A 14,165-nucleotide genomic window follows, 5' to 3' on the forward strand; every position below is an offset into this window, starting at 1 on the left:
CCCTAACAGTGCACTGGCTTGCGTGGGTCTAATACAGTAATTTCCGTGCATGTACTCGTAACTGTGTGTCACTGGATTATTATTTGAATTGAAAATGACTGTGCTGCGTCTTTTAATGCGGACATGCCTCTATAAACAAACTTGTACTAAATCTGATAACTAACAAAATACGATGAATTAGAAGCACGGTGCTGTATAGATATTGAGCCTTCATATTGAGAGATGAGCCACTGCTAAGGGAACTAACACAGGTAACTGGTAAAGGTACACAATACTCATTTACACACACACACACACACACACACACACACACACACACACACACACACACACACACACATCACAATTAGTCATTACCCATACTTTGACAGGCTTTTACCCTCACCACTCATTCTGCAGCTAACTTATATCCTTCACACAGGCAAGGGCGGTGGAGGAGGAGGAGGAGGAGGAGGAGGCGTGGGTGCAGCAGGCCGTGGAGGAGGCGGCGAGGCGGGGGAAGGAGGACAGGACGCTGGTGTCATCATTAACCTGACCTCAGAGGACTCAGACAATATCCTGACCTTCTTTATGCACTGTCACTACATCTGGGCAATTCCTCTGAAGGTGAGGCGCGCACACACACACACACACACACACACACACACACACACACACCTATCTTCCTTCATTATCTCTCTATCAATTACTGCATTAACTTAGTGTAGAAGCGCATTATATCAACCATTCTGAGTTCTTTTTTCTCCGTAATATTTCAGTATATGCAACACTTCCTTCTTCAGGCAACGCTGTAAACAAAGTAAGAAATAAAACTGCAAAACTAAAGAAACTACATCTGGTGAAGGAAGAATGAGACTGAGCGCCTTATATACAGTACATTCAGAACCAACTTAAAGGCTCCTCAGTAATGGACACTGTGGCTTTACAATCTACACCTTCCTGTTCTGTTCAAATTAAGATTCCATGTAGAGAACCTCTTTCCACATACACGAATTTCAATATACAGTAAAATTTTAAAAGTACTGGGTTATAATATTTCTGCTGCTCTGCCCCACTCGTCCTCCAATACTACTACCACTCCTCCTCCTTCTACTCGGCCCAGGTCTTGGTGATCATGGCGCTACTGTGGGTGCAGCTGGGTACCTCCGCCGTGGTTGCTGCCGTCGCCGCAATCCTTCTGCTCACGCCACTGCAGTTCCTCCTTTGTCGACGGATAGCGGACACCAACAAGACCTTCCTGGTGAGAGAGAGAGAGAGAGAGAGAGAGAGAGAGACGGGGTGGCTATTTGGTGATTATAGTATTTGATGTATTCTGTTTCATTTCGCAATCTATACAATCTCAGTGAAAAGGGGAAGTTTATAACCTTTGCTTTCTCTTTTCGTCTCTCTCTCTCTCTCTCTCTCTCTCTCTCTCTCTCTCTCTCTCTCTCTCTCTCTCTCTCTCTCTCTCTCTCTCGTTTCCTTCCTCACACCTTTTATCCTCTTTTTATCACATCCTTTCCTTTATACGCAGTTCCTCCCTCGGGCCCTTGTCCTATAATATCTCTCTCCTCCTACGCCTTCCCTCCTCCGCTTCCCTCGTCCCTCACATCTCTCATTCCCTTCAGCCTTATATCTCTTCTCTCCTTCACTCCTGTCTTATATCTCTTCTCTCCCTTCCTTGTCCTTCTTATCTCTTCTTCTCCCATCGTCGCTTTCAAATCCTCTCTGCTCTTTCGTCGTTTAAGATTCTCCTTCTCTCCTTCTCCCATCCTTTATATCTTGTCTCTTCATCCACCAGACTGTGAGTGACGAGAGGTTGCGACGGACGTGTGAGGTGCTGGCGGCGGCGCGGCTGGTGAAGGTGCACGGGTGGGAGGATGTGTTTCTACGCAAGATCACCTCCGTCAGGAAGAAAGAACTCGCCCTTCTGCACCGTGACTCTCTTTTACGGGCCTTCATGAGTAAGTGAACCTCTCTCTCTCTCTCTCTCTCTCTCTCTCTCTCTCTCTCTCATCAAGCTCTTCCTGTTTGGCTTTTCTTCATTTCCTCTTTCGCCTCTCCTTTTTTTTCTCCACCCACTTTCTCGTTTCCTCCTCTTCCCACTTTCTCTTCTTGACATCCCCTTTACGTAACGTCCGCGTTCTTACCTGGTTGGTCTTCACGCCTCTTGGACTTCCCAGCCCCACACATTACGCAGAAGGGAAGTGAACGGAGGTGGCGCTTTGCTGACCCGCCATCCAGCGATGTTAGATGTATTGATATAGCGTATTATGAACGGACTGGCCATATCATGAGTAGTACAGTACTGCAGTTTAAAACACATAAAGCGCTGATGAGATCTGCGTCGCGTTTCATCGACAAAAATATTAGATTAGTTTGAATTTGCATTTTTTTTTATCTTTTAGTGTGTGTGTGTGTGTGTGTGTGTGTGTGTGTGTGTGTGTGTGTGTGTGTGTGTGTGTGTGTGTGTGTAAAATAAGGCATCTCGTTTTATTTATAGACTGAAAAATGTCAATTCCTTTTTTTTTCATTACTTATTAGTACAATTGAATCCACGTCACACATGCACATAACCTCCCCTACGCGTAACATACGTAACTTAACACTATTTATAATTTTCTCTCTCTACGGTGCCATTAAAACGTCGCACTTTATCTAATTTCTCACTGCAATTATTTTCTTTAGTACTTCCTGTCACGTAACCTCATCCACTTACGAAATACATTATTAACTCCACCCACTTCTCCGTCTTCCTCCCCCATATCACAAAATACGTTACAGCCTTTCCACTGGACCTCAAGAATGCCACCTTCCCTCCACAGCCTTCCTAACGCAGGCGGCGGGGGTGCTGGTGTCGCTTGTGACCTTTGGGCTGTACACGCTGGTGGAGGAAAGGCCGTTGGAGGCTGGCAGCGTCTTCTCCGGCCTGGCGCTCTTCAACCAGCTAACGGTGCCTCTGTTCATCTTGCCAATCATTCTTTCCCACACTATTAAGGCCAAGGTGAGACGGAGAGAGAGAGAGAGAGAGAGAGAGAGAGAGTTAGCTTGGATTGATACTGATAAGAGGGGAGTGACAGTCTTCGGACCTCTCTTCTTATCTATGATTTTTTTTTGTGTGTGTGCGTGTTTCTGCAAGAGAGAGAGAGAGAGAGAGAGAGAGAGAGTTAGCACATACATCCCTTATATTCCGGCGTTATCTCGTCAACCACTTTCATATTTCAGAACAGCGTGCGTCGACTGGAGTTCTTCTTTCAAACCCCAGACGTGGAGGGTCCTCGCACTCCTCTCACTCCCATCACTCTGAGGACGCGACGGGGTGGAGGGACGGGCTGCAATGTGGACTGCAAGGAGGGAGGAGGAGCAGCAGCAGGGGAGAAAGGGGTGAGAGCTAATGGGAGAGGAGCAGGGGAAGGAGGAGGAGCAGGGAAAAGAGGAAATGAGACACCTGATTCCAAGACATCCAGATTGTCACGAGTCACGGAGGAAAGTCGAGTAAGTTCAGTAGTAGTAGTAGTAGTAGTAGTAGTAGTTGTGGTAGTAGTTGTGGTAGTAGTAGTAGTAGTAGTAATAGTAGTAGTAGTAGTAGTAGTAGTAGTAGTAGTAGTAGTAGTAGCAATAACAGTAGTAGTTGTTGTTGCCACTGCTGCTGTTATTGTTGTTGTGTTATACGTTATCTCTTCCCTTTATTAAAACAATTTTGCACCTTTTTATAATTCACAGAAAAAAAGTTTATTAGTAGTTCTTGACAAACAATAGTAGCTACCTTTTTTTCTAATTTCCCCAACGTATTACCAATTAAAGAAACACGAGTGATCCGCTAACGACCAAATATTATCGTCTTTCCTTGCACTGCAGCCCACCTCCGCTTGCTCCCTGCTCTCATCCACTGCGTCGCGGGAGGAAGAGGATGACGATGACGACGAAGATGACGAGGAATGTAATGAAGAGAAGGACAAGAGTGAGGCTATCAGCACGCCAGCTCAGGGCAGTGTGGAGGCAGAGACCGAGTGCTGGAAGAACAGAGGTGAGCAAGGATGCGTGGGAGGAAGACATGAGATGAAGAAGAATTCTGAAACGTTTTGCTGTCACCAGCACTTTTTCCAAATGCCACAAAGATGACTAACTAAGTTTTCAAAAGTGTTTTTCTGTTGATTATGTAAAAATCTTGTTAACTTGTCACTGGAACCGTAAAAACATTATTAAAAACCCATGTAATTTCTACTAGAGACTAGAAAATAGTTGAGGGAAGGCGCGGAAGTGTTTCAGAATATGGTACGGAGATGCAAGAAGCGAAGATGTTGAATAGTACGGGGTGAGAAAGAATAAATAAAAGAAATATAAGCACAGGAAAAAAAAAAAAAAAAGGGCATAATCAGTAGAGACGAAAGTATGACATGTAAGAAAATCTATGTATATTCAATGGCTATATACATAAACTAGATGAAGAGTTAACCCTTTAAATACCGGGACACATTTTTACCATGAGATTTGTGTACGATTAGACCATTTTATTGACATTAGTAAGTATCTATAGAGGTCAGAAGATTAATGGCCACAGCCGTCACTAAATTAATCTTCCACATAGGTTTCTGAAGCTGTATAAAATCATCAAATAGTAAGCAGAATGAGTATGCGAACGCGTCATTGTACTAAAGGGGTTAATGATGATAGCTATTACGTTGGTTATCCAGGTGAGGGGCTGGTGACGGCTGACGAAAGACGACAAGCAGCAGTAAGCATCCAGTGTGGCAGCTTTGCGTGGCCACCCCTCGGCCGCTACCCAGCTCTCGAGGACATCAGCGCTCAGGTGCCCGCAGGTGTGATTCCCCTCGATTCCACCTGCTTGCTATTCATGGAGTCTTTTTTTTTTTGTAGTGCAAGGAAAAATGGTTAATTAAAGTTTTTTTTCATCCTTTTCCTCATTTTCTTAGTCATTTTGCATTTTTGTCATTTTTCTTAATTCTCTTCTTAATGATTTGTTCTTTTATTGTTTTTTTCTTCTTCTTCTTCTTTCTCCTCCTCCTCCTCCTCCTCCTCCTCCTCCTCCTCCTCCTCCTCCTCACCCTCTGTTTGACATTCTTTAAAATTCTCTGCGTCATTGTTTTCGTCTCCATTGCCAGTACTTTATTAACTCCATCCTCCTCCTCCTCCTCCTCCTCCTCCTCCTCCTCCTCCTCCTCCTCCTCCTCCTCCTCCTCCTCCTCCTCCTCCTCCTCCTCCTCTCCTTCCCCCACTGCTCTTTATCTCTATAGTTCTCCGTGTAAAGGACTCTCTCTTTCTCATTCAGGAGGACTCACTGTGGTGTTGGGTGCTGTAGGAGCTGGAAAAACATCCTTCCTGCTGGCGCTGCTGGGGGAACTGTGCACTGTGAGAGGACAGCTACGGTGGTACGGGTGAGTGTGTGTGGGTGGTAGGCTGGGCGAGGTGGAGACAAGTGCGTTGTGTTGTAGAGGGAAGGTGTTAGGTAAGGTGTGGTATGATGTATGTTTGTTATTGTGTGATTTGTGTCCACTTCCTCGTTTTTTTTTTGATTTCTTGAGACTTTTGCTGTCAATATATTTTTTCTTTTATATATATAATCACTTGTAAACTTTTAAAGCATTTATTTTTTTTTTCATAATTTTATACCAAAGCCTCTGAAATAGTTGTATAGCATAGAAAAAATGAAGCTTATCACCGTATTCTGACTGTGTGTGTGTGTGTGTGTGTGTGTGTGTGTGTGTGTGTGTGTGTGTGTGTGTGTGTGTGTGTGTGTGTGTGTGTGTGTGTGTGTTTGCTCAAGTTTTCACACTTGCACGAAATTGCAAGTACTCTCTCTCTCTCTCTCTCTCTCTCTCTCTCTCTCTCTCTCTCTCTCTCTCTCTCTCTCTCTCTCTCTCTCATCTATTCGCTCATTAAATCTATCTATCTCTTCATCAATCAATCAACCGATCTATCAATCAATCTATCTATCTATCCATCTATCAGTCTATCTATCTATCTATCTACCTATCTATCTTCATCATTCACGAATACTTTAAAATTTTCCCCTACCAGAGAGATGTCCGTGGCGTACGCACCTCAACAGCCGTGGCTCCAGAACGCCTCCTTGCGAGACAACATTCTCTTCGGGCGCCGCTATCTGGCTCGGCGCTACAACAGAGTCCTCACCGCCTGCGCCCTCCACCCTGATGTCAAGATCCTGCCGCACGGGTAAGTGGAAGGAGAGAGAGAGAGAGAGAGAGAGAGAGAGAGAGAGAGAGAGAGAGAGTTGATTATGGGGTAGCGTTTGACAAATGAGATGATATGACAAGGTGTATTGTAAAGATGAACTGTGAAGTGCTGAGGTGTAAGAGGCATAGTGATTGGTGGTGGTGATGTTTTTTTTTTTTTTACTCCTTCAGTACTCTAACGCACATTTTTCATGAGTTTTCGGTATGACTGGACGATTTTATTTAGATTTAAGAAAGGTCTATGAAGGCTAGAAGATCAAAGGTCATGCTTCACTGTTCTGATCCCAACATAACTATCTGAAGCTGTATAAAATCACCAAATAGTAAGCTGAATAAATATGAAAACGCGACATGGTACTGAAGGAGTTATTAGTGTTGGATGGTGTAAGGGAGAAGGAAGAAGATAACTTACGATGATGAGGGTATATGCTAATTATTTAAGTTATGCTAGCAGAAAAACAATGGCAAAAAAAAGCCTTCTACATGGTTACTCGCAAAAAGAAAAATAGTTAAGAGTTCGAAAGAGGCTGGCCAAAATAATTATCGATATGTTTTGAAACAGTTCAGTACAAAACAGGCAGAAAACTCTAAATTTCATCAGTAAACCCGTACTCCTTCTCCAGCTTGAGTTCCCGTCACATCTTCCACTCGTTCTCAAGTAAATTTAAAATGCTAACAATCTCTGACATGTTAATGGCGGCTCCACCCACAGGGACCTGACGGAGATAGGCGAGCGGGGTATCAGCTTGTCAGGTGGCCAACGTCAACGTGTAGCCCTGCTCGTGCCCTCTACAGCGACGCGCGCACGGTCATTCTGGTAAGTTAAGACTTCATTGCTGCATCTACTCGTATTTTTGTGTTCTTGTGTCCTTACTTTATTATTTTTTCATGTAAGTTTATAAAGATTTCCCTTGTCTTTTTCATATTCTTGTTGTCACCTCTAATTTTGCAACCTTACATACTTATATCGTATTCCATCCCACCTACAATTTTCATCGTTTTACTTATTTTTCCCTTCTCTTCTTCCCTCTATTTATTCCTTCTCCAACTGTTTCTCCCTCGCCCTCACACCTTTCTTATTCGTCCTGTTCCATACCATATTCTTTCTCTTCCTCTCTCAAATACCCATGCCTTTTTGTTTGGCCAGGACTCGCCCTTCTCCGCCCTGGATTCCGGTGTGGCTGGCCGCGTGTGGGAGGAGGGGGTGCTGGGGCTGTTGCTGCGCCGTCGTCGAACCGTCATCCTCGCCACACATCTCACGCACTTCTCCCGTCGCGCCCAGAAAGTAAAGCCTCCCGAGCAGCCTTTCTCGCCTTGCCATGCATGCACGCTCAGTGTACATAAACGTACGCACTTATTCTAACTAATACGCACTCATGCATGGATGCATCGCTCTCTCCAGGGTCTTGTTCTCGCTTCCTAATGTAAGCGCGCTGTTTTCGTTCTTCCGTGCACTCATCTGCTTTTAAGCAGAAGTTTCTTTGAAGCTTCCTTTTTGAGTATTTTTTTTTTTTTTTTTCTCTTTGGTATTTCCACTGTTATAATTCTATGACCTGTTTCTGTTGTTGTATTTTCAAAATGAACATGTGCTTCCATTACATTTTTGTAATGTTATTCTTATGTACACCTCTTTTTTGATAGAGACCCATTACATCCTTAATGCAACTATTTTGTTCTACCTTTTGTTTTCTATAACAACACAGTGAATGTATTAGTCATGTCTGTATATTTGTCCAATCTTGAATTGGTTTTGTGCAATCCATCTTTCAATGACACACTCTGGCCCTTGACTTAATCATGAGACTCTGGCTTAACCCACTACTCTAACCTTCCTCTCTACACAGGCTTAACAAGAAAACACTGTGACAAGAAAACTTAGCAAGATTAGGTAAGCATACCTACTGACAACACCACCACGTCAATCTCCCATTTACTCCACAGAAACATTCCACGAAACATCAACATTAACACAACTTACTGAGGTGTTCAGGCTACTGATATTTCTCTCCCACCGTCCTTCATTCTAATCTCTGTTCCCACTTCAGCCATCCAATCTTTTTCATCCCTTCTAAATAAAAAAAAAAGTAGCAATACCAATACAAATACACAACCATTCACCATCTTTCTCTTCTTCTGCAGATCATTTACTTGGAAGGAGGACGAATCTCAGTTCAAGGAAGTCCTTTAGAGGTGTCTCGGATGGCGCCGGAGCTGTGGCAGAGGTGGGGCGGCGGGAGCGACAAGCAGGGGACGCAGGGCACGCCGGAAGGGGTAGCGGGTGAGGGACGCACGGCCAGGGAGAGATGGGCTTTGGTAAGGCTTGTGTCCCGCCTGGCGCTGCGGAACAACTCCAGAAGGGGATCACAACGAAGCAGTGCTGACGAGGTGAGTGGCTGTATCAGAGAGAGAGAGAGAGAGAGAGAGAGAGATCACTTACTCTAACGTATGTACTAAACTCATCTTCGCCTTCACTGTCCAGCACAACGCAGAGGACCACGAAGACTATCTGGGCGGGGGTCACAGCAGGGCGGCGCGGCAATACAGCATGAACAGAGAGGTGCCCCACAGCGCCCTTCTGCCAGGGGACGAGTATGTCTACCTGCCACCGGCCCTCACCCCACTGCTGCCGCCTCACCCTCTCCTTCATCCCTCCTCCTCCACCACCTCCACCTCCAATAAGCTCCAGCTCTTCCGGTGAGTGTTTGGGTAGTGGATGGTGATGAACAATGATAGTGACTAATCTTATGTTTTTCTTTTCTCCTCCTCCTCTTCTTCCTTCTCCTCCTCTTCCTCCTCTTCTATTACTTCTTGTTATTATTATTATTTTCATCATCATTATCATCATCATTATCTAAGTCTAATCATCACCACTATCAACACAAACATTATATCGCCATTCCTCTTATTCCTCTCCTTTCAGAATTAAATCCAGCGCTCCAGCATTTGGCGAAAGTCGTCTCAGGTGGAGCGTGTGAGGCAGGTTCCTCGCCACGCCCTCAGTCTTCCTCCCCAACCCCGCCCCGCCCCGTCACGACCTCGCCCTGCACCCCAGCCTCTCCTCAGCCGCCTTCTCTCCTCCGCGTCCCTTAGGTAAGAAGTTAATAGTGTTTAAGGATGACTGGTATACATTTTCTCTCTCTCTCTCTCTCTCTCTCTCTCTCTCTCTCTCTCTCTCTCTCTCTCTCTCTCTCTCTCTCTCTCTCTCTCTCTCTCTCTCTCTCTCTCTCTCTCTCTCTCTCTCTCTCTCTCTCTCTCTCTCTCTATCAGAAATTCAAAATCCCAATCTTGTAACTCGACTTTCCTCCTTTAAACATCAACTTTCAAGCTCGACTTCCTCTAAATTACGACATCCTTCCTTTAATATTTGCCTTCCTTTTTTCAGAATTTCGACTTCCTTCCTCTGAAATCCAATCTTTTTTCCTTTAAACTCGAACTTCCTCCCACCAAACGTCGACTTCCCCACTCATAAGATCAACTGGTCTTTGTTCTTTGAATGTCTACTCTCTAATGCTTATCTCTATCATAGTAACTTGAATCTTCCTTCCATCGACGCCTTCCCAGTAGGTCAGTGCGGCGTACGAACAGCACTCAAAACGAAAAATGGAACTTGGGTCGCCTCTTTGCACCTTCTACAGCCTTAGAAGAAGACCTGGAGCTGGAGGAGGAGGTACCCGTCGAGGAGGAGGTGGAAGAAGATGGAAAGATGGTAGAGGAAGAACAGGAGGAAAGAGGCAGAAGCGTCTCCTCCACCTGGAATTACCTAGTGTACCTGAAAGCCTGCGGGGTGAGCTTGGGAATGGCCTACCTGCTATGTGCCCTCGCTGGTCAAGGTGAGGACTCTTAGTTCGTGCCTTTTTTTTCAATAGTCAAAGAAATGGTTAACTGTGTTCTCATAAATGTTCCTTTCCCCCACTGTAGTACAACAAACCTTGTTAAACTCTCACTCGAATCATGAAAATGTATTTATAAACCACAATTAGAAATTAAATGTGTTCATGTGAAACGAGCCACAAATAGAAAAATTTTTAAAAAGACCAATTTATATCTTCTTCACTTATATCCATGATAGGAAATTCAAAAGTGAGCTTTTGATTAAGCCTACGAAAACTCCCAGCCCGTCATTTAGACCGAAAAGGCAACGTAAGATTCCAAAGATAATAATAAAGGTTAGATTAACCCCTTCAGTACTGGGATACTTTTTTTTATCTTGAGATTTGTGTACGATTAGACCATTTTATTGACATTAGGAAGAGTCTATGGAGGTCAGAAGATTAATGGCCACAGTCTTCACAATTTTAATCCTACACCTCAGTTTCTGAAGCTGTATAAAATCACTAAATAGTAAACAAAATGAATATGGAAACACGTCATGGAATTGAAGGGGTAAATATTATTTCCTTTACATGGAAGCATAGGAAGGTAATCATCGAGTGAATTTTCTAAGCAACAATAAAGAAAAGCTCCATGGTCCTTCTATTTACACTAGAAAATGCCAAATACAGAAGAATCTCAAACAAAAAGATCAGATTAAAATAAGGCAAAGAGATTATATTAACACAACGCAACCAGAAGAGGATTAGATTAACATAAGGACGACCTCCTCTTCCACTACAGGAGTGAGCGTGTTGCTGGACTTCTGGCTTGGACGTTGGACTGGAGAGGCGAGTCACTGGGAGGAAACGAGACGGGCGAACGAGACCAGCGAGGAGGCGATGCAGGAGTTTGTAGAGAGGACGGTGAGTGATGCTGGTTTCTGGCGTAACGTTTACTGGTAGTGTGTTGGAGGGAGTGTGCTTTGTGTAGACTCTATTTCAAATCTGATTCAACATAATTCCCTCCAAGTAAGTTCAAGCATCTCTTCCTATAAACGACAGGGTGTGAAATATCGGCAAAAGCTCCGGGTTCACATCTCTTCAGTCTTACTACAGTACATTGCAGTGATGAAAAACATGTGAATATATTGGAAGGAAGATGCAATGACCTGAGAAGATTTATATTCCAAGCGTATTTGCATTGAGATGTGATATTTCCTTTGTATCTATTGATATTTATTGTTGTGTTGTTATTGATTGTAATGATGATGGTAAAATAGATGATTATGATGATGATGGTGATGGTGGAGTAGGAGGAAGAGAATGAGGAGAACTAGATGTGGAGGAGGAGCAGGAGGAGGAGGAATAATAATAACGAGGATGGAGGTCTGAATGCCTTATTACTACAAGAAAAACAACAACAACTACTACTACTACTACTACTACTACTACTACTACTACTACTACTACTACTACTACTACTACTACTACTACTACTACTACTACTACTACTACTACTACTACTACTGTTACTACTACTACTACTACTACTACTACTACTACTACTACTACTACTACTACTGTTACTACTGTTACTACTACTACTACTACTACTACTACTACTACTACTACTACCAGCCATTATTATCCTTATCATTTCCCCATAGCATAATCTAATTTTCTTCTCTTCCCGTAGATGCGTTCCTATTACCACATCTACGCCATACTGTCCGGCATTTCCGTGGTGCTGTCCCTCTCCACCAACCTCCTGGGGCAGCTGGCGGCGGGGCGGGGACGCAAGAACCTCCACCAAGGCATGTTGCGCGCCCTGGTGAAAGCTGCTCCGAGGTTCCTGGATGACACCCCCGCTGGTAGACTCCTGAACCGCGTCACCACAGACACTGCCATGATAGATAAGGTGAGTGTTGGGTGAATGAGTGAATGTATCATTTGTAAAGACGATTTTTTTTTTCCTATATTTTCTGTATCCTTTTGACTGGGATGAGAACTGTTGCAGATTAGATTTGTGAGTAGTGAGAGACAGTGGTTTTGCAGCGGGAGAATCATAAGTAAAGATGTTATCATTATGAACCATCTATTCCTCAAGGGTCTAGTCATGTATAATAAAAATATTCGAATATATGACCACGTGCACAAGCCAACCGTCTTTCGTCAAGCAATGTGAGATTTTTCCTTTTAGAGTGTGGGGTTTTCATCTATAACTATATACGTTCTCCTTTCCCTTCATCATCCGTGATTTTATTTGGGATACAGAAAGCTGTTTGTTACTTTCGACATGTATTTATTCATGCGGTAAAATATATATAAACTTACTTTCTCCTCACCACATGCAGTAATTCTTGCCGTTGCCTCTACCAACTCAATTTATCATTCCTGTAATTTGTCGGGTGAATAGAATAGCGAATACTTCATATAAATTTGCCTTCTCCTCATGACAGTACGAGTAATTGTTGCCGTTGCCTCTATTTACTATATTATCATTCTTTTCTAATGGTTATTACCTGTTTGCACACTCACTAATTGTATAATTTCGAACTTACTTTTCACGTGCTCGAAACGCTAATAGTGATTGGTCACTTTGTCTCTTCACTCACTTGTTTGCCGTTCCATTTACTACAAGAAACTTTCCGTCATGTGACTGATAAGCAAAGAAATAAATAACAAAGTAATTGTCCACCTCTCGCTGCATCGTGCCACGGAAACTATGTTATTACAGAGTTGTAGAGGAAGGTCCACACTACACACCATAATGACTAGCAGCAAGAGGGAGTTCCATTCCAGTACTGGCTTACTGTTATCATTAGCGTGAGATTAGAGAGTGAGGAATTGTGCTGCTTTCGGGACGTCTTCATAAGTCGCAGTATTTTGTCGTCTTGTAATACTCTAAGGCAGGGGTTCTCAACCTTTTTATCGTTCAGAACCCCCTGAGTTATAAGACCATCAACCCGAACCCCCAGTATTATCACATGGAACATGGAACTCAATATGCAATGGTACTGCAGAGGATTTTATTAGATCAGCCATCTAAGTACCCCTGGAAATCTTCTTATGAACCCCCTGTGGTTTCGCGCTGTCAGGATGGCCACTGTCCATGAGCTAACATCATTAGGTCTCTATGACGCTGAAGACGTCTATGCAGAACGGTTTGGTTGACAATAGACAATCTCATTATCAGACTTTGATTTCTAAGTTATGAAAATAAACTCATTTACGGGCTTCATATGTTCATGGTGTCTTGTAGTCTACTTACTAACCTAGAAGGAAAGAAAATATCATACTAACTTCGAGTTATCAATTGAGGAAGAAGTAATTTTTGTCCCAGGAATAGAGCTAGATGGTATATAAAAAAAACACACAATGCATAGTAACTCTACTATTATAGCGTTTTTTGTCGTAGATACATGTTTAAAAATACTTTACCTATCTTGATATCTCCTTATGTGACAGAAGAATATCCAAAAATATACGATATGCAGTTGACCATCTTTTCTGTGAAATATTACGATATCTGTTGAATCTGGCAACTTCAACGGGAGTTTGGGTCCTCTCCTAGTGTTTCCTTATATTTGAAACATTGATATTTACACGTCATTGTGATCAGGGAAATAAAGGAAACTAAGTTTGCTTTTTCTAAGAGCATAAAATAGAAAAATTATGTCTACAGGTGGCAGTTTATGTATAAGACAAGCAAACCTGTGTGCACTCATCCACTCTATCCAGAAGCTTAACTAATTTTCAAAAGTTCCCCAATAGTTACACAACTACCATTGGTCTACTGTTTCTATCCAGTTATCTACAAACACGTACACATTCACGGCAGCAACATGCAAAGTACACTAAATACTCCGGAGCAAAGCTGCCTCACCTTGTTTCATTAATCAGCTAACTCTTGCACACTTTCAGACCAAAGCTATTTTTCATTTACCATCGACGATTTTATATTCGAATCAAAATTTAAACGACGATTGAGAACTTTCGGCCTAAAGTTGTTGAGGGCCGTGACGGCCTTGGGCGCCGCACGGGGGAAGGAGGTGGCTGTCGGGTCCGGCCTGGGGCCCAAGGCAGGAACTGGCTGCAGGTCCTTCTTTTCCTTGGTGGCCTCAAGCTTCACTACTAGTCGTCCACTTGCAGCGCCTCA

At 43.3% G+C, this 14,165-nt stretch overlaps 1 protein-coding gene across 1 annotated transcript in view; it reads left to right on the plus strand.

Annotated features, from left to right (window-relative positions):
- LOC123504555 (ATP-binding cassette sub-family C member 9-like) overlaps positions 1-14,165 on the plus strand; it is a 45,786-nt gene that overhangs the window by 21,989 nt on the left and 9,632 nt on the right. Inside the window, 19 exon segments of the mRNA XM_045255161.1 lie at positions 422-606; positions 1,103-1,240; positions 1,781-1,943; positions 2,805-2,983; positions 3,205-3,474; positions 3,838-4,006; positions 4,674-4,799; positions 5,270-5,375; positions 6,019-6,174; positions 6,907-6,968; positions 6,971-7,011; positions 7,342-7,479; positions 8,334-8,579; positions 8,674-8,888; positions 9,115-9,140; positions 9,143-9,284; positions 9,759-10,024; positions 10,809-10,930; positions 11,703-11,924. Of these exon segments, the coding sequence (XP_045111096.1) occupies positions 422-606; positions 1,103-1,240; positions 1,781-1,943; positions 2,805-2,983; positions 3,205-3,474; positions 3,838-4,006; positions 4,674-4,799; positions 5,270-5,375; positions 6,019-6,174; positions 6,907-6,968; positions 6,971-7,011; positions 7,342-7,479; positions 8,334-8,579; positions 8,674-8,888; positions 9,115-9,140; positions 9,143-9,284; positions 9,759-10,024; positions 10,809-10,930; positions 11,703-11,924 (2,972 nt within the window).

This window comes from Portunus trituberculatus, chromosome 16, assembly GCF_017591435.1.
Source record: "Portunus trituberculatus isolate SZX2019 chromosome 16, ASM1759143v1, whole genome shotgun sequence".
Taxonomy (NCBI): domain Eukaryota; kingdom Metazoa; phylum Arthropoda; class Malacostraca; order Decapoda; family Portunidae; genus Portunus; species Portunus trituberculatus.